This window comes from Mesoplodon bidens (assembly GCF_964165515.1).
Source record: "Mesoplodon bidens genome assembly, chromosome: 5".
Classification (NCBI taxonomy): Eukaryota; Metazoa; Chordata; class Mammalia; order Artiodactyla; family Ziphiidae; genus Mesoplodon; species Mesoplodon bidens.
Window position 1 is genome coordinate 3,673,278 of NC_138161.1, and position 25,589 is coordinate 3,698,866.

At 56.9% G+C, this 25,589-nt stretch overlaps 1 protein-coding gene across 1 annotated transcript in view; it reads right to left on the reverse strand.

The window, feature by feature from the left end:
* Positions 1-203: 203 nt before the first annotated feature.
* PDE9A (phosphodiesterase 9A) overlaps positions 204-25,589 on the reverse strand; it is a gene marked incomplete at its 5' end in the record, with an annotated part of 90,928 nt that continues 65,542 nt past the window's right edge. The window contains 13 exons of the mRNA XM_081234809.1: positions 204-436; positions 1,164-1,236; positions 2,916-3,011; positions 4,391-4,519; positions 4,999-5,103; positions 6,084-6,197; positions 9,182-9,338; positions 10,510-10,592; positions 10,782-10,886; positions 12,048-12,134; positions 14,712-14,786; positions 16,309-16,390; positions 22,731-22,815. Of these exons, the coding sequence (XP_081090935.1) occupies positions 426-436; positions 1,164-1,236; positions 2,916-3,011; positions 4,391-4,519; positions 4,999-5,103; positions 6,084-6,197; positions 9,182-9,338; positions 10,510-10,592; positions 10,782-10,886; positions 12,048-12,134; positions 14,712-14,786; positions 16,309-16,390; positions 22,731-22,815 (1,202 nt within the window). The 3' untranslated portion in view covers positions 204-425. The remainder of the gene's footprint in view (positions 437-1,163; positions 1,237-2,915; positions 3,012-4,390; positions 4,520-4,998; positions 5,104-6,083; positions 6,198-9,181; positions 9,339-10,509; positions 10,593-10,781; positions 10,887-12,047; positions 12,135-14,711; positions 14,787-16,308; positions 16,391-22,730; positions 22,816-25,589) is intronic.

Sequence of the window (25,589 nt, forward strand, 5' to 3'; positions counted from 1 at the left end):
GCACAGCCCCGCGCTCCGGGCACCGGTCTGACATTTAATGCTGAATTACACGGAGGCACACAGCACGTCACCCAGGCCATCACTCTGAGACGCACGGGCGAGGAAAGCACAGTGTCCTTTGTCTCCCCCTGGGAAGCGGGGGAGATTCCTGTGGTTTATCAAAAGCAGCCCGGGATACACAACACTACCAAAGAAAAAGGACAGTACCCATTTCTGTATAAGAATATATTATTTAAAAGACAGTTTAAAAATAAAAATTCTGTACAGCATCGTGAAGTCCTTTTTTTTGTGTCAGTGAACAAAATGGTTCTAGAAAACATGATCTCATGGTGACAGACGCTCAGGACCACTTCTCCCTGCAGGGATGATCCTGCAAAGCCCAGCCGGCCGGGTCCAGAACAGCAGCCCACGGCACTCTGCTTTCTTCAGGCATGATCTGCTTGGAAAAGGAAAAAGACGGCTGGTTTGTGATTGTGGGATCGGAAATGTGCAGGCAATGCCACAAATGTCACAGGCTCACACACGAACAATGAGCATTTGTTCTGTGCCAGCACTCTGCTCGTTTAATCACTAAAGTAAGAAGAATGGGATTATTGCCTCTAGTTTAGAGACTGGGGCTTTGCGGCTCAGAGAGGTTGAGACGCTTGTAATTAGCAAAGCCCGGACTCAGAATAAGGATTGTTGGATGCCAGGGCCTGGCACCTCTCCTCTATAAAACCAACCCAGTTCTCATGCCCTGTACCCGGACTGCTCTATAAGCGAGGGTCTCCCAAGTGACCCTCATACACGTGTGTGGCATGACCTTACCCCGCGGAGGCCGAATGGGCTGGCTTGCCTTCTACCCGGACTAAATGCAAGCGCGCAGGAAGTGCTCGTGGCGACATAAGCAAAGACTTGATTTTTGAAAAGCTTTTAAAAAGTGATTTTCCTTGTAAGTAGTACCTACGATAATCATTGATCTTTCTCTAAGGCATGGCTCCTTCTTTCTGAGCCTAATTGTAAAGATTATACGCAAGGAAGAAACGTTTCATTTAAAAACCTTCATACATTCAGATTCTCTCCCTTCCTGCCCTCCGTCCCTCCTTCCTTCCCAGATTTCCACGCCGTCCCCACTTCAGTCTGAACAACCGTACGCACTGAGACATCATTCAGAACAGCATTACCTTCACTTTTCCCCCCGTCTCGGCCTTTCTCTCTTGACGTGGTGCGCTCAGGTGTCAGACTCTCAGGCCTCTGCTGTAACCAGGACAGAGTATACGGAAGGCAGAAATCAGGCTCCGGGAGCCAGTGAGTGACTGCTTGTTTGCTCAAGACCTTCCCGGGGCTGCAGATGCTAAGACGTGAGACTGGGGTCTACAGCCTTGGGGAGCTTCCCGGACAACAGCTCTGCATGGGCCACCTTCCCTGCGGTCAGAGGCCTCACTGCACGCAGCCGCTGTCCTCTCACTCATGCTGGCCGCAGATGCGGCACCAGTGCACTGGTGGATGCGGGTGCGAAGTCCGAGGCCCTTTCGCCTCTTTTGTGGGTCTGTTCTTTCTGGGAACAGGAAGGGGCCCTGGAGGGTCCTAGCGGCCCTTCTAGGCGGCTGGCCTGGGACCTGGAGACTGAGGCCTTCGCAGCGATGGCTCTCAGTTGACCCTGGGGAGTCAGGCCCCTTTAGCCCTCCCGTCAGGGGGCTCGGCAGGGGGACACCGCCTCTTCCATCTGTTCTCTGCATCATTTGCTCTTAGGTTCTTGGAGCTTCAGGACCCGTCTGTGACTTTTTTTTTTTTTTTTTTTTTTTGCGGTACACGGGCCTCTCACTCTTGTGGCCTCTCCCGTTGCGGAGCACAGGCTCCGGACGGGCAGGCTCAGCAGCCATGGCTCACAGGCCCAGCCGCTCCACGGCATGTGGGATCTTCCCAGACCGGGGCACGAACCCGTATCCCCTGCATCGGCAGGCAGACTCTCAACCACTGCGCCACCATGGAAACCCCGTCTGTGACTTCTTGGGAGAAGAATCCAAGTAGAGGAATCGGCTGCCAGCCTGGATTGCCCATCGACCCATAAGCATTTACCGAGCAACACAATGCGTGCGGCATTGTACACGAAGTTGGTCAAGAGCTGCACTGAGGCTCAGCGGGGCGCAGTGGGAGTTCCTGGCTGCAAAGACGGGGTGGGGCCCTGCCCGCAGTGGGGACAAATGGCACAGAAGGGGGCCCTTGGGGGGGTGTGGGGGGGACACCGGCCAAGGCCAGAGGGGGGACCAAGCCCGAGGTGGCAGGGACGGGCCCCGGAGAGAGGGGGTGGGAGGGTGGACGGAAGGGAGGCCACACCCAAGTGGCTGGACGTCACGGGGGGAGGTCCCAGGGGTCCCAAGCAGCAGGGGGACCTGAAGCAGATCTGCACACACTGGGGTCCTGCCTTGGCCAGACCAGCTTCTGGGGCTTTTCTGAAAACCTCTACCCCGGCTCTGAGCCTATGAACTGGGCCTCCCTGAAACACAGGACCAATCCCAACCGCAGCCTAGAGCCAGACCCAGACCCTCCTCAAGGTGCCATGCTGCCACGTGGCAGCCCTGTGGCCGGGTCGTGGTGGTGGCTTTTCCCGGGCCAGGGGGAGCGTCTCTTCCGCCGCCCTCCCTCTGCACAAAGTCAGCCCCAGGAGGAGGTGAGGGACCTGCAAGGGGCCAGGGCGCTGCTCTGAGGGGATGCAGGCAGCCGAGGCGCTGTGATGCTCTGGATTTCCCATGGGCAATCACGACCACGGGGCACCGACTCCGCCCGAGGTTCTGTGCGTTCCATGCCGTGAGTTCCCCGAGGACTGACCCCTCTCCTCCGTGGGACGCACGAGCTCCCATCTGGAGGGCCCCCTGGGTCGCGTGGCCAGGCCGTGCAGGCCCCGCGGCCCCCGCGCCTGCAGCAGCCCGGCTCACCTCCTTCCTGGCGTCGTCCATTTGCTTCAGCTCCTCGTAGCGGTCTCTGGATTCCCACAGGGGCTGCAGCATGAGCTCCTCCACTGCAGGGAAGAGCTGCGAGGGAACAAACGGGCTCTCTCAACAGCTGGTCACCCTCGCAGAGAACGCAGGAGCAAAACCGTGCCAGGTCCCGCGCGTCCCGGGAGAAAAGCCGCACAGGAAACGTGCTTCTGTCCAAGGGGCACTTTTGGACCCTCTTGGGTCTTGGCTGCGGCGGAATCCAAGGTGCCCAAGGTTTGAAGCCGTCTGGTCAATGAGTCCGGGGAGCCCTCGGGGAGGGAGAGCCCCTGCTCGCTGCCCACCCACCCCTTCCAGGTCCCTGCTTCCCGCTCTCACACTGTCCTTGCGGACCTGGCAGAAGCCACCCCCTGCCCTCTGCTTGAAGGAACCCCCGACTGTCCACCCTGCAGACTCTCATCTTCCGAACACCAACCTCGCCCACTAGAGCCCTGGCAGCCCCGGGGTGGGAAGGGTGAGGCTGTTTCCCCCCGTCCCACCGCCGCGTGGCCCAGCACCCCTCCGCCCACTCCGTGCTCAGGCCTGGCCCTGTGGCTCCCACCGCCCCGGGTTCACCTGCTGAGCATCTTCACCTTTGAGACTCAGCTCTGAGGGGCTCGCCTCCTACTCCGAGACCCCCGGCAAGCCCCAGGGAGCCCCGTGCACACAGCCCTCCGCCCCTAATGCTTCCTGTGCTTCCCCAGCCCTGCTCCTGCCACCTGTGGGAGCCACCATCACCCTGCTGTGCACTGGTACCCGGTGCCCATGGGGAAGACCCCCCCAGCCTGAGGAAGGAAGCTGCAGGCAGGGAGACAAATTCTAGGAGGAACGGAGCCACGGGGGGTGTGTTGAGGGAGTTCTGGAAGGGTGCTGAGCAGGGCATGGGGCACCCAGGCCAAGGAGGGTGGGCTCAGAGGTGGAGGCTTGAAGAAAGGCAGGACCAGGAGGGCCTGGGAGGGGGGGGGAGCTGTGTGCCCTGTGCTGGGGGCAGTGTGGAGCCATGGAAGGTTCGGGAGAGAGGCGGAGGCCGTCTCCTTGCTGAGGATTAACCTGGTGTCAGCTGTGTGCTGGGTGGGGTGGGGGGCAGGTTAGAGGGGCTTCTGTAGGCGGAGTTGAAAGGCTGACAGGGCCTTGGCGGGTGCCCTGGGAAGCGGAGCCCTGGGGGGGCCCCAGAGACACCATGGAGGAGGGTGGCCAAGGATGGGGCAGCTTTGCTGCTGGGTCGCTGCCCGGGGGGGGCGGGGCAGGAGGCCAGGAGGCGGGAGTCTGTTTTGAACACGCGGGTGTTAAGATGGATGCGGGGCTTCAGGTGGGCGTCGGGCAGGCGGCCAGTGCACATGTGTGTGTCGTGTGAGCATGTGAGTGTACGTGCACATGTGTGTGCACACATGTATTTATCATGGCTGGGTCACCAGCTCGTGGTGATGGTCACTCACCTTGGTCACCGTTTCGAACATCGGGATCAGGACAAAGTTGATGAACCCAGTTTGGGCCGTGGCCTTGGTCACTTTGTCCCGGTCCATGAAAGGGGCCACGGGAAGGCCCTCTGACTTCTCGCGGTCGCTCTGCGGGGAAGGCAGAGAACACAACGTTAAAGAAAGAAACACCCGTGGAATCTGGGAGCTTCCAGGATCATTGTGTGAGAAGAAGAGAGAAACAGCTAATACCCCAACGGAACCACCCGCATCATGCACATTAGTGACCACGTGGGAAGATGGGGACGCCGTAAGTGCGAACTAGGTGCCCGCTGGGCCTGCAGGGTTGTGCGGGGGGGGGGAGCCCAGGGAGGGGGTTTAACTAGTGGTAACAGGGGCACTAATGTGGTAACAGTTTGACATTAGCTTTTCCTGTTGGTCCCTGTCTTTCGTGTCTCAAATTACACGTGCGCCTGCTGGGAAGGCTTCTGGAGGCGGTGATGCTGGAGGCCACCTTGGCCCATCCGTCACGCTTCCAAAAGGAACCCAGTTAAGGGGCTATCGAGCCCAGGAGGCGTGATGCTGCGTGACGCTGAGTGATGCTGCATGACGCTGTGTGATGCTCCTACCTGCATGAAATACTCCTCTAATAAACAGTCCACCCAGGGTTCCGCCACCTCCATCGGACGGACCTCGTTAGAGATGTCACAGCATTTTATCAGGATCATCTTCAGCTGAAAGAAGAGATCTGGAATCAGCTGTGCAACACGGGACACATCTCACAGCGCTGTGCGTCTGGACTCACCATCACCGGCCGGCGGGGAAGGAGGGCGGGTGATGCTGGCGGAGGGGAAGCCAGCATTGTTGCCCCCTGCCCCCGCAAGGGCATACTGCCCGCTGCAGGGGGAAAACGGGGCATCCCCGCACCCCCGAGGGTCAGAACCTTTCCTGGAGGGGCCTGAGTAGTAGGAAAGCCCCTTTAACACACGGACGTTTTGTCATACAAACTATACACTGCAAAGCTCAGAAGTATCTTCTTGATGTTGAGAATATGCAAAAAATGTAGACAGACGGTATTGTCTGGAGGCAGAGGTTTAATAGATAACGAAAAAAAACCCAGCGAGTGGAGAGTGCTGGGACCCCGGAGCACTGAGGAGGTGTGTTAGAGACACTGCGTGAAGGAGATCCTCACGTAACAGCAGGGAGGGTGCCCACCGGCCTCGGCGCCCACCGGCCTCGGCGCCCACCGCCTGAACACCGGGGAGGGATGCAGCGGTGGGAACCACAGTCCTGCCGGCTGGTCCAAGGGGCATCCAGGGCAGGACTCCACCTCTACCACCCCCAGCACGGGGGGAGCAGTCACACAACTGTCAAGGCGGCCCTGGCTTCTGCCCTCTGCCCTCTGCTCCCAAGCCTGGCACTCCCCTGCGTTGGCCGGGCCTCTGTATGCTGGCTTACCTTCACCTACTTATAACCTTCAAATCGGAATGAGATGGGGGAATGGAAAAGGGGTGACTTTAACTAGGAGAGGGGGTCCTGTTGGGGTGACGGGGGCGCTTTCCCCGTTAAGTGCTGTGACTTGGAAAACCGGCTTTACCGTCACCTCGCTCCAAGGCGAGGTGACACGTTTTCCTTTGGTGTTTTGGTTTCCAGTCTGAGCTGGAGGGTGGCGCTCACTCACCGGCCCCCCAGAGAGGGAAGACAAGCCGCTCACCAGGGTCATGTGCTCGTCGTTGCTGTAGTCAAAATTCTCCATTTTTTCCTTGAAAGAATCCATAATTTCCGCGTGCCTCGCCATGTCAGTGGCCAAGATCAGTGTGATCATCCCCTGAGAAGTGAAGGCGAAGTGTGAACGCGGGGCACGATCCCAACAATTCCTCAGTGAGCGCCTGCTGTATGCGGAGCCCACTGCTCATACCACTTCATCTAGGCCTCATGCCAACGCCACGGGCGTGTCTAAGAACCACTGTCCTCATTTTTATAAAGAAACTGAGAGCCGGAGAGGCTGGGGAGCCTGCCCAGGCCTCAGCTGGCGAGTGGAAGGCTGAGGGGTGAGCCCAGGGCTGCCGGACACAGGCTGTGTCCCTGGAGAAGGCAGCGCATCGGGCCCGCCAAGACCATTCACCTGCAGAGGGCAGGCTCAGCACGTGTCTCCTTGCGAAGTCCAGACGCTTTCAGCCAAGGACAAATGCTTCCCGCTGATTTAGTAATTTAGATATATGGTTTGTTCCTCCCAGAGCTTGTTGTTGGAGGTCAGTGACCTATTTTCCAAGAGTATTTTTTTTTCCTGTTATCTAATCTGTATGGGATTATATGTGCTCATCTTGCTTGGGAGTGATCAAAGTCTGATCATATAACAGCATTCTTCTATTAACGAATTTGTAGGTAAGGATGAAATAAAGGTTGTTTTGTTTTGTTCTTTTTGGCCGCGCCATGTGGAATGCGGGATCTTAGTTCCCCGACCAGGGATCGAACCCGCACCCCCTGCATTGGAAGCGCAGAGTCTTAACCACTGGACCGCTAGGGAAGTCCCCAAATAAGTTTTTTAATACAAATATTTTGACCTTGTTAACCCAGTATTGGTTTAGTAGAAATAACATAATTTGAAACCATGATCATCCATCAACCCACTCATCCACCCATCAATTTATCTGTCTACCCATCCATCCACTTGTCCACTCACCCATCCATCCATCCATCCATCCACCCACCCGTCCGTCCGTCCGTCCGTCCGTCCATCCATCCACCCACCCGTCCGTCCGTCCATCCATCCATCCATCCATCCAACCATTCACTTGTCCACTCATCCATCCATCCATCCACCCACCCACTTGTCCATCCATCCATCCATCTATTCAGTCATCCATCCATCCATCCTACAAACATTTACAGAACACACCTCTGTGCTGAGTATGGTGTTCTACTTTTCCAAGAAAACACCACCACAAACATCAAATACAGAACTCAAATCAGACGAGACAGATAAAAAATGGGGGGGGCATCACTGGCCTTTTGAATTGTGCCATTTCTCAGTAAAGATTTAATTGTATTATTAGTGAAGGATCTATTCCTATGATGAGTTATCCCTCAAAATATTCAAGGACGAAATATTATTAAAAATTGGGACAACGGATTTTACCCTTAGAAAGTGTTAATGTCAGTAAGGTGTTTGGGGCAAGATCACCCTGTGTCCCCGTGGCGGGCGGCATGAGGAGGGCCCCGTCCACTGGGGTGCGGCTCCTCCAGCAGGAGCGGGGTGCTGCTCTGACGACTCCACGCACAAAGGGGCTCAGCTGCTTGAATTCTCTGGGCCGAGAACCTGGCAGCGTTCCTCACCCGGCAGCCATCAGGGGCAGCACAAAGGCAGGGTCCTTTCTTCAGGATTTGCCCCTTTACCTGCTTCACAGAAAGACTCACTACAGCTAGTGGAACAACGTGTAGCATGTGCCTGCTGGGTGGCTCCATAAACGTGGAAGGGAGGCCAGAAAGCCAGCAGATAAAGGGGAGATAACCGTACCAGGAATCGGTGATTCAACAAGGGTGGTAATTAAGCCCTGATTGAGCTCTGACTTCCTGGAAGCTGGAAGGATGGGGAATGAGGCTGCTGTTGTCTGATAAGGTGAAGCTACCAGTTCTCCTGGAGGGAGGGGAGTGTGTCCCGGCCCTGGGCTCTAGTGCATCTTGGAGCAAGGCCACCGAGACACCGAACAGACACAGCGTGTGGCTCCTCCTACGCTGTGGACACGGCTCCCATTCGAGTCCCAGGGCTGCCGTGCTGAGTGCCACATGCTGGGGGACAGAACAGCAGGAAGGCATCCTCTCACAGTTCTGGAGGCCGCAAGTCTTGAAACCAAGGTGTCCCCTCTGAAGGCTCCGGGGATGGTCCATTCCCTACCTCTTCCTGTTTCTGGTGGCCCCAACGCTCCTTGGCTTGTGTCCACATCACTCCTGTCTCTGCCCCTGTTGTCACACGGCCTCTCTGTATCTCTCCTCTGTGTGTCTCTTACGAGGACACTTGTCATTGGATTTCACATCCACATGGATAATCCGGGGTAACCTTATCTAAAGCTCCTAATTTAATTATGTCTGTAAAGACTCGTTCACAGGTCCTGGGGAGTCAGGAAGAGGACATACCTTTTTTTTGTTTTTTTTTTGGTTGGGGGCTGGCTATCATTCAACCCACCTCACTCCTCCAAGATCTCTCTGACATCGCCCCTCCCCCGAACACGCCAGAGGATGGGGCACAGGGCTGCGTGCAGTGGGAACTCCTGTGTGTGTAGGGGCATCACTCTTGGTGAGTTGGAAGCATCTGACCCCAGACAGCTGGTCTCCCTCATCCTCTTCCCAAAGTGCCCCAAGCAGCAGAAATGTCTCTTCTGAAGTGGGTGGTGGGGCTGCAGGGGACAAGAGCAGGGCCTAGGGGACAGTGGTCAGGGTTCTGCTGGGCTGGATGCCACAGATGTGTCTGTCCAGGGCCTGCTCCCTTGAGCGAGTGACTGCCTGTGTCAGCCTCACTTTCCTGGGCTGTGAGATGAGAAAGGACCAATCTCAAAGGGTTCAATTAAATGGTGGCCGTGATCTGCAGGTCCACGGAACACCGTGCATACGTGCCAAACACACACCTCTTCCCGGGGCGCCACTTGGCCTTGGAGGAGGTTGGGGAGGAGGGCCGGTCCCCCAGGATCCCCGGTGGGGGACTGGGAGATCTCGGGAGCCTCAGGCACGGGGAGAGAGGGCTCCTACTCTCTGGTCGGGCTCACTGTCCCCCCGGTACCTCCCACTCTGCGGTGGGCATGCCCTCACCCCGCACACCTGTCTGATCTGCTTGAAGCCCTCCGCCGGCACGCTGGAGAAGATGTTGCACTCGGGCTGGCTGAGGATCTGGAAGGCCACAGCACAGTGGTGGTTCTCCAGGGGCGAGATGTCATTGTAGCGGATGGCCAGCTCCGTGCGGGCGTTGATCTGGTACCTGGGGTTGGAGGAGAGAGCAGAAGGGCCCTCGGGCACTCGCACTCAGAGGCACCTTTGAGTCAGGGCAGCAGCGCTGGCGGGGGGTGGGGAGGTGTATGGAGGCTGGAAGGGATGGAGGGGACCACACTCTGCTCATGCCAGGAGCCCCCTTCTCCTGGCTCTCCTGGGTCTCCGCTGCCCCTCCAGCTGGATACCTCCACGTTGCTGTAGTCCTACCAGTGGAGGTCACCAAGAAGCCTCAGCGCCTCCCCATCACGTGCCCTCAAAATGGTGAGACACCCTGCAGACATTTTCAGTATGTGGAGGAGGACCAGGGTGCATTTTCACGTCAGCTGCTGTGGGCACGGCCCTTGGCTGGCCTGAGCGCGGGCACGTCATCCGAGTGTGAATTGAGGGGATGGATGCCCACGGGGACGCCTCCTCTGAGGGGCACAAATGTCCACACCTTGGAATCCGCTCTGGTCCTGACAAACGACGGCACACTTCTCGGGCAGACCTGGTATCATCACCCACCCAGTGATACTAGATACGCAAATACACAAATTCGATAGAACCACCAATGTGCCACTAGGAACACAAACCAGCGCCACCCGGCCTGGACTCTGGCAGGTGCGTGGGGTGGCACTCGGGAGCCTTTGCCCCAGAGGCGGGAGTGGACCGACGTTCCAGCAAAGCCTGGCCCGTCCTCCTGGCTGCACGCCTTCCCTGGACCCTCCCCACTCCCGCTCGTCCACAACCCTGCTCTTGCTGTCACAGTCCCTGCCTCTGCCTTGCTCCTGTTGGAAACGGGCTGGGGAGGCTGCCCACGGGGGAGTGAGATCCAGAGACCAGGGCGGGGGCTGCCCCTCCCTGTCCACGTGTGTGCGGGCGTCCCTGCCTGCTTCGGGGGAGGGAGGTCCTGCTGCCGTCGGGGCTCTGCCGGTGCAGACGCAGAGGGCTATGGCAGCCCCTCTGGGTTTGGTAACCTCCAAGGGTCCTGCCCCGGGAGGCCCAGGCCCCGGACAAAGGCCCAAGCGGCGAGCCATGTCCTAAGAGGTGGGGGCTTAGGAGGCCTTGGCCGACATCTCCAGCTTGGAACTGGCAGAGGGTTGAGCTGAAAAGTTCACCTCTGATACCCAGAGGCCCCTTTACAAGGGAAAAAGAGACAGAGAAAAAGACCGCGTACGTACGTGTTGTTGTAGCCTGGATGATCCAGATCATGGCAGATGGCCGCTGTCATTAAGATCAAGATATCCATTTGGGAAAACTTCTCCTGGATTAGAGAGAGAGTGGGATGGGGTGAGGAGGGGGCTGGAGTGGGGTGGGAAGCGGGTGATACAGGCGGATGAAGCCCCTCCAGCTGCTGGCCTGGTGGGGTAGGACCTGCCTCTCCCGGGGCGGGGGGGGGTGGGCGCCCATTTGCTCACTGACGAAGCTGGGCAGGGGGCTCCCCCAGACCCACCTGCAGCCTGCAGAGCCAGGTCATGCTGTACATCATCTGGGTGACACAGAAGCAGTGACGGAAGTTGTGGAAAGGGTTGTTACGGTAGTTGTCGTGCACGCAGAGCTGCGGAGACGAGAGGATCCGCCCTGTGGCCAGGTGCCCACCCCTCCCCCCAGCTCCTGGCACCTTCATCCCAGTGCCAACTGCCTGCTCCCCGCCTAGTCCTCATCCAACTGCCCTCCCGTTTCCCGAAGGTGAGCACCAGGGGGCCCAGGGGCCTGAGGATGTCCAGGGGCCACGGCATGGCCCCCACGATCCCACTCCGGGGAAGGGGTCCCCAGGGGAGCCACGCTGGGGCGTGAAGCTTGGGGGGAGAGCTGGGGGTCTACATGCGGGGCGCTGGGTCCCCAGCCACCATCAAACCTTCCACAGGCTTTTAACATCTGGTTGTGAGCAGTATTTTATTAAAAAGAAAGATCTGGGGCTTCCCTGGTGGCACAGTGGTTAAGAATCTGCCTGCCGATGCAGGGGACATGGGTTCGAGTCCTGGTCTGGGAAGATCCCACATGCCGCGGAGCAACTAAACCCGTGCGCCACAACTACTGAGCCTGCGCTCTAGAGCCCGTGAGCCACAACTACTGAGCCCACGAGCCACAACTACTGAGCCCATGTGCCTAGAGCCCGTGCTCTGCAACAACAGAAGCCACCGCAATGAGAAGCCCACGCACCGCAATGAAGAGTAGCCCCCGCTCGCCACAACTAGAGAAAGTCCGCGCGCAGCAACGAAGACCCAATGCAGCCAAAAAATAATAGTAATAAATAAAATAAATTAATTTAAAAAAAAGAAAGATCTGCTGCTAAATACACACTCTCTCACACACACACCCTGGCAATCACACAAACGCAGTCACGTGCATACGGTTACACACGTTCACATGCACACGTACATGCACACGCCCCACAAGCATGCAGGCACCGGCACTCACACACAATCACACGCACACACACACAAATACAAACGTACACTCACATGCACGTGCTGCTTAGAACACCCTGCTTCACCTGACCCTCCCCGGTTCTTACTATTTTCTCGCTCACCAGAGCAGGGACCTAAGGGCAGAGAGTGTTTTGGGGGAGGGGGACAGGCAGAGACTGGCTGACCGTCCCCGCAGGGCTCTCATAGAAGCGTGGCTTCCGTCTGCAGGAAGCCCAGGGCCATCAGGAAGGCGCCCACAGTCCATTCCCATGAAACTGTGTTGGGGGGACGGGGGGCCTGACACTCACCAGCCACCTCTTGAGGGTGATGGGGTTGATGCCAAACTCCCTGACTAGGCCGAGGTCGTGGTACATGTGCTCTAAGCAGCTCAGCATCTGCGGGCACAGGAGCAGAAGGACGGTCAGGAGTCAGAGCGGCCAGGAGACGCGCTCAGGGCAGGCCGGGTGGCTTCTCCAGCCGCACAGAGAGTCTGCCGGGGAAACTGGAAGCCACCCCCAGCCCATCCCAGAACTGGGATGATGTCCCAGATGGAAAGTCCTTGATGGCCACCACACATGGCTCTTTCTCGAGGGCACGGCACACATGCAGACCGGGTGCCAGAGTTTGGAAACGGGGGCCTTGAAGGAGCCCCTGGTAGAGCGCTGGGACTGCAGGGTCCCGGGTGAGAGCGGGAGGGCTGGAGTCCAGGCTGCTGGCCGGCTGCTGCCCGGATCACCCCAGCTTTGCCAGCAGCACGAGCGCCCAGCCAGGGTTTTGCCGTCCAGAGGGGCTGTGGATCCAACAGCCCCGCTCCCCGTCCCACCAGCCTATTCGCAGCTGCGGGCAACCCCCCGGAGCTGAAATATTTGCTGTGAAATCAGAGTCAAGAGGCGGAGGTGATCGGCAGACAAAACCATCTGGTGCCACTTATGTGGCAGCTTCGGAGCAGGAGTGACGCGTCTGTGCATCTGCTCGCGCGCTGACACTGCGGCGGGCCCTGGGCTGGGCAGCTGGATGATGCTGTGTGTGGAGGACGCACGAGGTGACCGAGAGGCCCCGCAGCCTTCGAGCCCGCGCTCGGCAGACGCGGCGTCGGGGGGAGCACTCAGAGGTCAGCCCGCGAGAGGGGAGCAGCGGGAAGTCACCCCCCCGCCTGGTTTGCGATCGGAGAATGCTGGGCCCCTGGGTGACGCAGGGTGCGTCACCCCCCTTGAAGGGAGAGAGGTGAACCACCACCACCCGGGAGCCCTGATGTTCTTGGGGTGCGAGCTGCTGCTTGGGTGGCCAGATGCAGTTTTGGGGGCCAGGCGGACTGTTGAAGCTTTCAGGTGTGTCCCTGTAGCTGTTCACATTTGCCGTCCACACTCCAAAGTTCCTGGCATCCCCAGAGGCCAGGGCTCCTGTCTTTGAGCATCTCTGGTTTGCCACTGTGGGCAGCTAGGTGCTTTTCGGAAGCACTGGGACCCCTCCCAGGCTGCCCGGGGTCACGGAGGTGTGCTGGCGAGGGCCTGGGCCGGCAGACGGCCACACGGGCCGAGCCCACTGGCAGGGGGCTGGTCCCTCCTTTCATCCCCGCCCTGAGGGCGGCTGCACATACATCCCGAGTGTGGGAGGACCGCCTACGCATCCCGGATGCGTGGACCCTTCCACCTCTGAAAGGGAGGGTGGCGTTCCCTCTCTGGCCACAAGCAGCCGGTGCTCCAAGGAGACAGGAATGGCGGGGGTTCCGCCATCAGGGCCCCAGCTTTGCTCTTCCTCCCTGGGGGCTGCTGAGGTCAAAACAACTTTGGGGAGAGTGAGATGTGCTCGGTAGTGGCACTCGTCCACCTGCTGGAAGCAGGGCTGCGTGTTCTGAGCTCCTGTGCGTCCAGGCCAGCTGGGTCCCCTGTTCAGCGGGAGCTTTTGGGACAAGAGGTCCTAATGCTTCTCCTGGAAGATCTGACTCTTCTCCTGCCATGGTCCCCCTCCACCACGTCCATTTCTGATCATGCATCGGTCTGGCAGTTGACAGCTGCACACTTAGAATGCCTCCCCCACCCCTGAACTTGCAGCTCCAGCCCTGCGTGCTGACTGGTTGGACGGTTTGGAGCACACGTGTCACCTAGTTCCTTTTCTCAGGCGCCAGCCAGCACGCGGCTCTTCTTACGGTGGACCAGGCGGGGTGGAGGCGGGATCTGCACTTTCCTGGCCTCTCTTGCTGGGGCTTTTCTCATCCTGGGAGTCCAGCCAGGGAAGGCAGTTCACACAGGAGATTCCAGGCCCAGGCGGGGACAACCTGGATGGTGAACGCTCAGCGCACACCGTTCCTTTCCTGGAGCGCAGGGAAGTCGCTCTGTTGATCTCGTCCAAGTGGGTGAGCCCCTCCGGGCAGCCTTTCTGGGCTTCTGTGTTACCAAAAAGCAGGCAAGAGTCTGTGGATTCTGGTGGCCTCATGTCCACGTGGAGGGACTTCTTGTTTTCTCCGGGTTCACAGAGAGGAAGGTATAACTGATATTATAGACTAAACAACAACAAAACGATCCCCATGTTTGTGTTTTCTCAGCAAAAGAGGAATTTTAAAGAAGTGTGTTGTTGCTGCAAGAAGTCGCTCTGGGTCTCCGAGGTCTCACAGCGGCCCGGGTCGCCTACTCTCAGCAGCATGTCCAGGGGAAGCTCCTTCCTGAAATACTCCCCAAGCCCGGGAGGCCTGCGGAGTGCAGGCCCGGGGATCAGGACGCAGCCCGGGGGGCTGCTGGGCGGAGGCGGTGCACGAGCAGCCAGAGCCCGGGTTCGAGGCCCCGCCGTTCACCTGCTCCTTGGCTCTGACGCCCCTTCCCGAGCCCACCAAGGGGCAGTTTGGCTGCCAACCTGGAGAATCAAGTTGAAAGACAAACAAGACGGAGGAGAAGCCGAGGAGAAGAGCGATGGGGCCGCTCCCGTCTGGTCCCCGGAGGCCGGTCCCGGTCCCGGTCCCGGGCGGCTCCTGCACTCACCTCGTTGGGTTCCCAGAGCCAGACGTCGAAGGTGGGCTTCCGCAGGGCGTCTACGGTCTCGGGGGACAGCAGGTACTGGCGGGGACAGGAGAGCACTGTGAGCACGCACGGGGGCCTCTGGGTGGAGACGACGGCTGGCTGTGCCTTCTCCACTCTCCTCTCGCCCCCCTCTCAGGACACCTGGGTACCTTCTCAAAGGCTACACCCACGAGAATTCTGGAGGGGTCAAAACTACGGGGACGGACAACCCACCAGTGGTGGTCGGGCGCCAGGAATGACCGCACAGGGGGCGAGGGGGCGCTTGGGGGAGACAGAACGTTCACCCCTTGACCGTGGTGGAGGGTACGTGACCACGTAAGCCTGTCCCACTTGACAGCGCTCTGCCCTGCAGAAGGTGACCTTTACTGCATGCTAACGACATCCCGAGAAACCTGACTTTAAAAAATGCAATAAAGTGAAATCAAGGGAAATAATTTTTACTTGGCATAAATTCAAATAATCTAAGAAGCTACTTTGAGGTTTGCTTTCGGACGCTGTCACTGGTTTAGCCGTGGGCTACAACAGCCCAGCTTGCTGGGGGCAGGCGCTGGTTCTACGGAAGACCGGAGTTCAGGTTACATTGTCAGAGGAAACAGAAGGTTTTAGACCTAAGACAGTCACAGTGTTTTGGAATTAGATATAGTCGTCTCCTAGGTCCTTCCGTTTGTTTTTTAAAAGGAACCACTGTGGAGGACTGGCACCTTTTGTTCTGGGCCTAAGCTGGGCCTCGTGACTCCCTGGGGTAGATCCTGGGGTGTGGGTCACGTACTCCTGTGGGGTAGGGCACTCGTGTCCGTGTGAAAACCTTGGACAGTATTTAGCTTGTCTTTCGTATCCGAGCTGGGGAAGCCCCTGGCAGGGAGGCTCTGGGAGGTTCTTTGCTGCTGTGGGAAGTCGGGGGGTGGCCTTGGGCACGGCCAGGCGCCCTGTCTGCAGGATCCCGGCCACTGCGAAGCCCAAATCTTAGTGGGAGAGCATGCAAAGAACAGCTGGGCCAGGATCCTGCTCAGTCACCAGCTGCAGGCGTTGTGAGATGGGGGACCACCATCACCGGACCCCTCTTTTGCAGCTGTCTGAAGAACCCTACCCCCCGTTCCCAGGGCACTGCTGCTCTAACAAGGGCTGAGGTTCTCTTGTAATGGAGAAATCCTTTGTGACCAAAAAGCAAAACTTCTCACAACAACTACATGTTGTTCAGGGACAGGAGATGCAGCGAAGCAGATTTTAAGTAATTTAGTTAAAAATGAAAGTTCTTTCAAGTAACACTTGCACGTAAGAACCGTTTGTTCACTGAGCCGGCGATGGGCGCTGGCTGGACACCGGGGGGGAGCTCCGATCTCTTGGAGCTTGGTCTGGGACCACTGTGGCTAAACAAACGTCAAAGAGAAAATATATCCTGTCTAAGAAAAACGGGAGCGTTCCACAGCCCAGGGCCCGGGAGGGAGCTGGTTTTGCAGCTGTGCAGATGGCAGGGGCCGGGTTGGGAGGCCAGGGGGGCCGAGGGTGGGAGGCTGTGGACGCTGACTGTGGTTTCTTCAGGGACAGGATGTCACCTTACCTTGGGATAAGCGGGGACATCGCGTCGAGATGTCAACTTCTTGCTGTTATCCAAAAAACTGTACTTACAGGGACAGCTGGTCCTGAAGGGAAAAGCAAAGATTGTTTCCGGCGCTGCCACCTTGGTCTTGGTGTCACTTGGGCAGTGGATTGCGGGGACCTCACGGGAGAAATACCGAAAAATGCCAAACCCAACCCAATCCGCATCCCACAAACCCCTTTGGTCTTATTTGTTACAGAAGAATAAGTCATAAAGCCAGTGACGCCTCATTGCTAAACCCCGAAGACCCTGCCTGGACCTCCTGAGATAATACTGAGCTCTCAGCAAACATGGCATCTTCATTTTAGAGAAGCTCCGGCAAATCTCTTTTAAATGATGCGAGCAAAATACGTTTCTTCTAAAAAATTCAAAAAACACAGAAGCAAAGTAAAAAAAAGTTAAGTCCCCTTTCACCCACTTCTTTCCTCTAAATCTCACACCTGGCAATGCCTTCTGTTAAGTTTGGGGTACCTTTCCAGAACGTTCCTAGGTATGGACACACACGGACAGCCCCTGGTCCTTTTAAGTAAGGATGGAATTGTACCAGGCTTGCTCTCTGGCAACTTGCTTTTCCCACTACCATGTCACAAATGCACTGCTGCTGCTTCAAAGAGCTCGAGCTCATCAAAAAGCGAGACCTCCTCGGGACCTCGGTCGTGATGGACCTCGTAAGGTCATCAATCCCGCCTCCTGTGATAGACTTTCTGGATGTCCCCAACTGTTCCCCTTACACACACGCCGAGAGGCGAGTTTGATCTCTGACTCTGCTTTGCATTCCTTAACATCAAGGCATCAAGAACAGAACAGGGACTTCCCTGGCGGTCCAGTGGTTAAGACTTGCGCTTCCGATGCAGGGGGCCCGGGTTCTATCCCTGGTCGGGGAACTAAGATCCCACATGCCTCGGGTTGCGGCAACAAAAGCAAAACAAAACAAAAGAACAGAACAAAAGGAGCCTGGTGGTTTTGGAGGGAAGCCCCCTTCCGACATCAGGGGCGAGTGTGCTGGCCCGAGGGGGTCACAGCCAGGGACTGCAGGTCGGGGCTGCTCCAGGAGAGCCGGCAGCACCTGGGCTCCCAGCCCACATGGGCACCTTAGCTCCTCTGGAAGGAACTTGAAGTCCCCCCACCTCGAATAGGGAGCACAGCGGGGGTGGCGGGAGAGTCTAACACCCCAGTCCTCGCCCTGCTCCTGCCTTGCGTGAGATTCCCAGGCTGGGGATGGGGCCAGCACAGAAGCGCATGCATTTTGGAAATAAACTTCCATCTTCCAGGAGAGCAATTTATACTGTATTGTAAGAGCCGTAAAGAAATTCACATCCTTTAAGCTGCAAGGCTCCTCTGGAGAAGTTATCATAAGGAAAGAATTAGCCGTCAACAAACAGCTTGAAGGTATTCATCACAGTGTCATCTGTTGCTGCAAAAACACAAAACCAAACTAGAACCCACCGGAATGTCCCCCAGTGGGAAATAATTTAAACCATTATGGTACTTCAACAGGGAGGGCTATTATGTCATCTTTAATTATGAGTATTATGTGAAGCGAGGGAATTTTGGGTGAAAAGGGAAAAAGAAACGTTGCCTACAGTATGTCCTGAAAGGTACTGCAAGACAATCGACCACGGAATGAGGAGAAAAGAACTCAGTGGGTGGGTGAAAAGGAGTGCTGGACCGCGGCCTTCTGGAAAAATGTCTGAGGCTGCACTTTCTTCTACTGACTGTTTACAATGTTGTAAATGAAAAAAATTACAACAGTATTTCGTAGCTGTTTTTCACAACTGGCTATCTGTGCGTAGAACATCTGGGAAGCTCAGGACTGGGTTTTGACTGGGAGCAGCGAGGTTGCTGTTATTTTTACTGACTTGCCCCCCTCATCAGTATAGTCTGGAGGTTTGACAAGGTGCCTATGCCACTTGCAAACTCAGAGTAATACGCCTGCTTCCTTTATGGAAAAAGAGCCTCAGTATTACTTTCTTGGCGTGCTGCTATTCCTTCCCTCCACCCGATGCTAGCGAAAATCATCCGAGCTGCTTAAGACAGCTTCGTGTATGGAGTGGGATTTTAAGACAGATTTAGCAAATGGGTAACCAAATGAACCAAGAAAACGCGCCAACCAAACGCTTCCCGTGGTCGCCCTTGTCAACGAGAACTCCCATGTACACACAGATGTCTGAGCCGTGAGAACCTGGTCTGTGTGACTTAAGAGCACAGGTAGCATCGTCATTATTTCTTTTCTGCTTTTAACCTCTTTTGTACAAACATCCACACACGTGCCGTGCAGGTCAGTCCCGCGCCTTTCCCAGGAGGGCTGCGTAAGCTTCCACCACCGAAGATGATTTGACTGCTGGAATCCACTGCTTCCTTGAAAATCCCAGCGTTGGGAGGTCCCGCCTCGGCCAGGCAGCCCTGCCTGCTCCCTCTTTGCCCCGCCGCCACGGGAACCAGCGTCCTCCAGCTGACAGAGCAGCTGGCATGGCGCCTTTTCTTTTCTTTCTGTTTGGGGCTGGTTTTGGCTTTCATTTTCTGCGCTCCCAGCCTCCCCCCATCCTGGGGCTCAGTCCAGTGGTCGAGGCCATTTGTTTGGGATGAAAGCGGAGAGGACAGACCCCAGAGCCCTCAGATGCCGCCCCGTGTTCCTGCAGCCCCCACGTGCTCGGCGGGGCCGGGCCCTGCCCTGAATGCGGGCAGGCAATCCTCCCTGTTTCCTCTTGGGGAAAAAGCCAAGAGAAACCCAAGGCCTGTGTCTCAGGGGAGTGCGGCCTGTTCCGAGGGTGTCTGTGGGCCTGCGCCTCATCCGACCCAACTGCCATCGCTATTCCCTAGCGAAAGGCGGCTCTGGTCCACGCAGACCCCCGGCTCCAGGCCACGCTGGGGTGTGCCTGTAGGGGGTGAAGGTGCTCATCGCTTCGGGCTCACTGGCCACCCGAGCGGGTGCGGACCTGAGCTCAGCCCGGCTGCTGCCTTTGCTCCCCTCTCCGCCCCCGAGAGGCAGGATCACCGCCCGGCCGGGTGGACATCCTCAGAGAGAGCTGCTCAGCTGTGTGACTTCCCCCCCAGGTAACGAGCCTGGTCCCAGGACGCTGAATGACTGCACGGCCCCCTTGCACGATTAAGATGGAACCCAGCCGCCAACAGAGGTGAGGGGCAGTGCAAGCAGCTTATCCTTCATCTGAGTTAACTTCTCCATAAAGAAAAGGGCAGGGCTGCTTGTACGGGGCACAAAGGGCTGCTAGGCTCCTGGGCCAGGGTCCCAGGTGGGTGATGCTGCTGTGGAGTAGCCCTGAGCCCAGGAGGCTGCATTTCTTTTTTCGCAATGTGTCAGCACTGTTTGAGACTTTACGCCATTCTGTTTTTGATTGAAGAGTCACAATTACCCGTCTCTCACCTACCTGGGCTGCTGTGAAAACTGACTGCTGAGAAGATATGGCTCTAGAAGCGGCTGGGGCACAGGGAAGGCTCCTCTTTGGATCACAGCACTGTGAGTTCCAAAAATGTATTGATACTTCTTGCGGGGGGCGTGGGGCATGGAAGAGGCTTCAGTACTTGGATGAGCCCCGGCTCTGCCCACTTTGCCCCCGACGGGTGCCTGCAGGTGACATCTTGCTTCCCTTGTGCTCTGAAATCGGGCAGGTCTTCTCCACGTGGTCTATTGTGTCCCCCAAGAATCATATGTTGATGTTCTAACCCCCAGTACCTGGGGATGTGACCTCATTTGGAAATAGGGCTGCAACAGACGTAATGAGTTAAGATTGGTCACACCACGTAGGCTGGCCCCTCATCCAATACGACTGGTGTCTTTTTTTTTTTTTTTTTTTTTTTTTTGCGGCACGTGGGCCTCTCACTGTTGTGGCCTCTCCCGTTGCGAAGCACAGGCTCCAGACGCCCAGGCTCAGCGGCCATGGCTCACGGGCCCAGCCGCTCTGCGGCATGTGGGATCTTCCCGGACCGGGGCACGAACCCGTGTCCCCTGCATCGGCAGGCGGACTCTCAACCACTGCGCCACCAGGGAAGCCCTGGTGTCTTTTTTAAAAAAGGCCATTTGGACACAGAGACAGACACATACAAAAAAACAGGCCATGTGGAGACAGAGGTAGAGACTGGAGTGATGCTCTACAAGCCAAGGGGCCCCAGGAATTGCTGACAACCCCTAGAAGCTGGGAGAGAGGCATGGAACAGTTTCTCCCCGAGAGCCTTCAGAGGGAGCCTGGCCATCCTGACACCTTCATTCCAGACTTTTAGCCCCCAGAACTGGGGGAAAATAAATTCCTATTGTTTTCAGCCCTGCAGTTTGTGGTGCTTTGTTATAGCAGCCACAGGAAACTAATACCATTTGGACGAACTTTTGTTTTTTCTCTTGCAACCTGACCCGCAGGGCAGTGCACTCCAGAAAGCACAGCAGGAGCATCATGGTGCCCCTGCCCCAGCCTGGCTCTTACAGAAGGGGCGGCGGAGGGTGCCTGCGACACGGCCGGCGGGGCAGGACCAGCAGGCGGGGGCTCCTGACTCACCCCGGCTGCTCTGGGCAGGTGGCAGGATTGAATCATTTGAGAAGGGATGAGAGGCCTCATTATAAAACACCTTCTGCTTTTGAATCACTATGTCATGCCCCTGAAACTAACCTAACACTGAAAATCAACTATACCTCAAAACAAAACCCAAACCCAAACCCCGCCTCCTGCAAGTGCTCTGTGGGCCGTGTGGCTGTAGCATGTTTATGGGTGAGGTGACCCTACAGAGGGAACATGGGGGACGGGGCCCAGGGGCACCACCCGCTCGCCACAGCAGACACGGCACTCAGCCACGGGCCGCCAGTCTGAGGCTGCTCGCAGAGCGGCCGGGACAGGGCCTGGCTAATTAGCTTTTCTCCCCTGGGCGTTAGGACTGGCCACAGCACGGAGGTCCAGCACGTGGCAGCCAGAGGGCTAAGCTGAGCCGTCCAGATCCTGAGCCCGAGGACGACACCGTGACCAGGGGCCTCCTTCCAGCTGCTGAGCCAGGGCCCCGCCGTGGGGCTGCACGGGCAACTCCAGGGCTCTTAGTGGGTCACGTGAGGGATCTGCCTCCTGACCCCATAGAACCTTCCGCTTCAGGGACGGTGAGGACGAATTATTCACTCACAATTTTCTGTCGTCACGAACTCCTTTGCCCGACTTCCCCCAAATCCAATGGGATGAGACATCCTGAAGTCCAAAACACTTGACAAGTGAGCGGGCCACGAAAGTGGCGTGGTCCCCGGAAGACACGCACCAACAGGCTTGGAGCCCTTCAGGCTAGTCCCCGAGCCGCCCTGAGGCCGCCAGCCCCGCCCCAAGCCTGCGACCACCAGCTTCCCCTTTGCCTCCTGCACCGAAGGCCCTTGCATGCAGCCACACTCTGTAGTAAGCAGGTTGCCCTCAATTTTGAAAAGTTAGGAAATGATCTTCAAGATGTCGGGTGGCCTCATAAGCCAATTTGGTGTGCTTGCACCAGGCCGTTCGCAGGTTCGTTAGTCCTGTTAAATCCTGCTGAGCCCCAGCTGTAACTTCAGCCTCCTTAGTGGAGTGGCGTTCCGGGGGTGACAGGCCACACCGTCACCGCACGGTCTCTGGACGGGTGACCATGGGCGTGCAGCAAGGCGGGAGAGCAGACAGGTGCAAGCCGGTCCTGTCAGCAGGGCACTCGGCACAGCCCCGCACACAGCAAGCGCCCAGTGTGTGCAACATCCAGCATCACCTTGGCGGACATGCTGCATCTCTGCCCTTGACCTGAACATCTGCTTTAACCACGCTTTCGGCCAAGGGTCTGGCTGTAGCCCAAACCCCACTTTCCAAAAAATGCCTGGGGCATGTTTTTCCTGGATTTCGGCAGCCTGGGCCACCTTACCCTGGCTCCCCAGGGGCACGTGTGGAGGGACCCTTATTCCGCGGGACAGGTGATTTCTGTGTCCACAACGTGGCATCGCTCCCCTGACGGGCCGCTCTGTGCTATGGGGACGTCCGCACGGGATTGGGGCCTTGGGGACACCAGGACGCTCGTCCCCTGGAAGCCAAAGGCCTTTCTCCTCTTATCGTTCCCCTTTTCAAAACATCGGTGCCAACTTTGTTGAAGTTGGGGCCGTGAATCCTAACACTTTGATCTTCAAGCAGATTACTCTGCTTTTCCGTGAAGTCATCCTCCCAGCCTCCCTCTGCCATAAAGTCTCTTTTATGATAAGAAAGCTGTGTAACTGAAAAGCAAACCCCAGACGGTGCCCACCCCAGCCAGAGCTGGGATTCTCCAGCTTTGCTTTTGGGGAAAAAATCCCCCAGGGCCCCCCTCGGCTCCGCCTGGCCGCGCAGAGCCCGTCCCTGGCCATCTGCCGCACTCGCCCCTGGCCATCTGCCGCGCTCGCCCAGCGCAGACCTTACCTGTTGCTTCTGGCTGCCAGCTCTTCCCTCATCTTTTTAATGTCACTCTTGCATTTCTCAACCTCCACCACTTTCAGTCCTTCCACTGGAGACCAAGAGAAACAAGGGGGGTTACCATGGATACACGTGGAGGCTGGGGAGGCTGGTGACTGGGGGCTCGCCCGTGGCTCCCATGTCCCCGGGGGCGGGGGGTGGAAGCTGGCTCAGACACTGGCTCCCACTCCCGCCCATGCCGCTGCTTCTCAGGCCTCCCCCCTCACGCAGCTCAGCCACAGCCTGTGCATCACGTTCATCCACACGGGCCCTCGAGGACAGAAGCCCCTCCCCCTCCCCGCTTCCCGAATCTCCACTGTTCCCGCACCTACTTCTTGCTTCTTCTCCGTACCCCTAAGTGCCAGCTGAGGACACAGGACAGAGGATCTTTCATCCCCCAAAGAAAAAGGGGGTACGTGTTCCCAGGGTAGTAAAACGCAATGAAGGGCTCGGGGAGCAAAACCACAGCCTTCCCGGCAAGGACGAAAGTTTCGTTAAGGTAAAAGCTTTGCATTTGAAGGTCCTGGGTAGAGCAGTTAACCGGGACAAGTGTTGACTTGAAATGGATGAGAAATGATCGGGCCAGCTGAAGGACGGGCGGAACCTGCGCTTGGTCACATTCCCAGGGTCCTGCAGCTCGGGGTCCCCTAAGTCAGAACACTCTTTTTGTTTTCATCAAAGGATGAACTGGCGCTTATGCCTGCCAGTGAGCATTCAACTTCAAGACGTTCACTCTGGCAGGTGCATATTTAGCTCAGAAACGCTGCCAGTTTTGGGATGGCTTTCAGATTAGAGTCAGTTCATAAGAAATAAAAAAAGATTAGCTTTGTTACTTGGTAATCACACCTTGATTTTTATGCAGAAAGATACTACCCACGATGCCACTCATTCCCCTTTCCATCAGGCGGCTCGGGATATGGCTAAAAATAAAATGCAGGTGATTTCTAAAAGAAAAACAAAGCAACTCAGCGACTTCCGCGGGCTTCCATCCATCTCCCATCCGGAGGAACTGTCAGCGGTTCTGGAGCTCGCGGCTGGGGGAACTCTCCCAGCGCCGAGCCCCCGGGCAGCCCGCCAGGAACCACAACCTCCCAGGGTGGGATTTCTAAGCATTTCAGTGTCCGGGGCCAGGCGGGGGCAAGACTATGTGAAACCACTGCTTCTTTCCGCCCAGTGGCAGGAATCTGGAGGATCTGGTACTCGGATCTGGTCCCCGTGACCTGCTTCTGTGCCGTGCGGGATCCTAAGGGAGAGGCTCAAACACCATCTCCACCCTCCTGTACCAGGACGCGGGACCAGCGAGGTGGGGAAGCCAGGGAACTGGACATCGGTACTTTGTGCTCCCACCAAGAGCCCACACCCTCCTTTGGGGTGGGGTGCTCTCAGCACCTTCTTGCATCGCGGACCCCGTTAGGAGGTGGATGAAACCATGGGTCCTCTTCCAAGAAAAAGCACATCAGCACACACCCTTTACGGTTTGCATTTGGACCAGGCGTGAGCGGCCTCCCAGGCATTTCTCGGCCTCCGTCCCATTGCAGGACGCTTACCCCGAGGAGGAAAGGACCACCGCGGAGCTGCGTCTGCGGGTCTGCTAATGGGACAGATGGTAGATTCAACATCAGTGTCAGGAAGGGGCCCAGGAAGGGGCTGTTAACACGTAAAGGGCAGAAAATCTTGGAAAGTTGAATAGATCTGGAGAAGAGACCTGGCATGTGGCATAGACTTGGATCCAAAGAGTGGATCCAGCTGGGGAAGAGATGGAGCACACAGTATAGAGTCCAAACAGGGTAGCGGTGCCCTGCCTGTCAGGGTCCACGGGTACCATTCATTACGTTTCCAGCATCACCTCTCTGAATACAAAATAACCTATGATCATTGTAGAAAATGGAGGAAATACAGAGTATCTCAAAGAAGGGTATTTAAAAATTTATCCATGGGACTTCCCTGGTGGCACAGTGGTTAAGATTCCGTCTGCCAATGCAGGGGACACGGGTTCGAGCTCTGGTCCGGGAAGATCCCACATGCCGCAGAGCAACTAAGCCCGTGCGCCACAACTACTGAGCCTGCGCTCTAGATCCCATGAGCCACAACTACTGAGCCCGCGTGCCACAACTACTGAAGCCCGTGCGCCTACAGCCCGTGCTCCGCAGCAAGAGAAGCCACCGCAGTGAGAAGCCTGTGCACCGCAACCAACAGTAGCCCCTGCTTGCCGCAACTAGAGAAAGCCCGCTTGCAGCAACAAAGACCCAACGCAGCCAAAAAAAAAAAATTTATCCATGATCCTATTGGCCCAGAGAACTCATTTAATATTGCATATATTGGTGTGTATCCTTCCAGGCATTTTTCTCCCACCCCCATGCAATCTAAATATCTATTTATCTTTCTTAATTTAAAAAAGGCAGAATTGGGATCATGTTTTCTCATTTGCTTTTCTCCATCATCAACAAGTCAAGGATGCTCCTGTTAGCAGCTGCCTCCTAGCTCATGGTTTTTGGTGGTTGCCTGATGTTTCATGGTGTGGATATTGAAATTGATGTAGATCAGGTTCCTTGGCCATTTATTGGGGGTGATGTTAAGATTAAGCCTTTTGGGCAACACGGGATGATAGAATTTACTGCAGCGATGTTTAGGAAATAGAGCCTCGTTGCCAAGGAGATTGATAATGAGTAATGAGATGGCAAAAGTGCATTAATCAATGGAAGAGAAAAACAATGCGTCTCGGGATTGAAGAGCCAGACCGCCGGGAGGAAGCCAGGAGGCAGTGAGGGCGCTCGGCGGATTCAGGCACCAGCAGACCCAGGGCTGCCGCTCCCAGGCCTTGCTGGA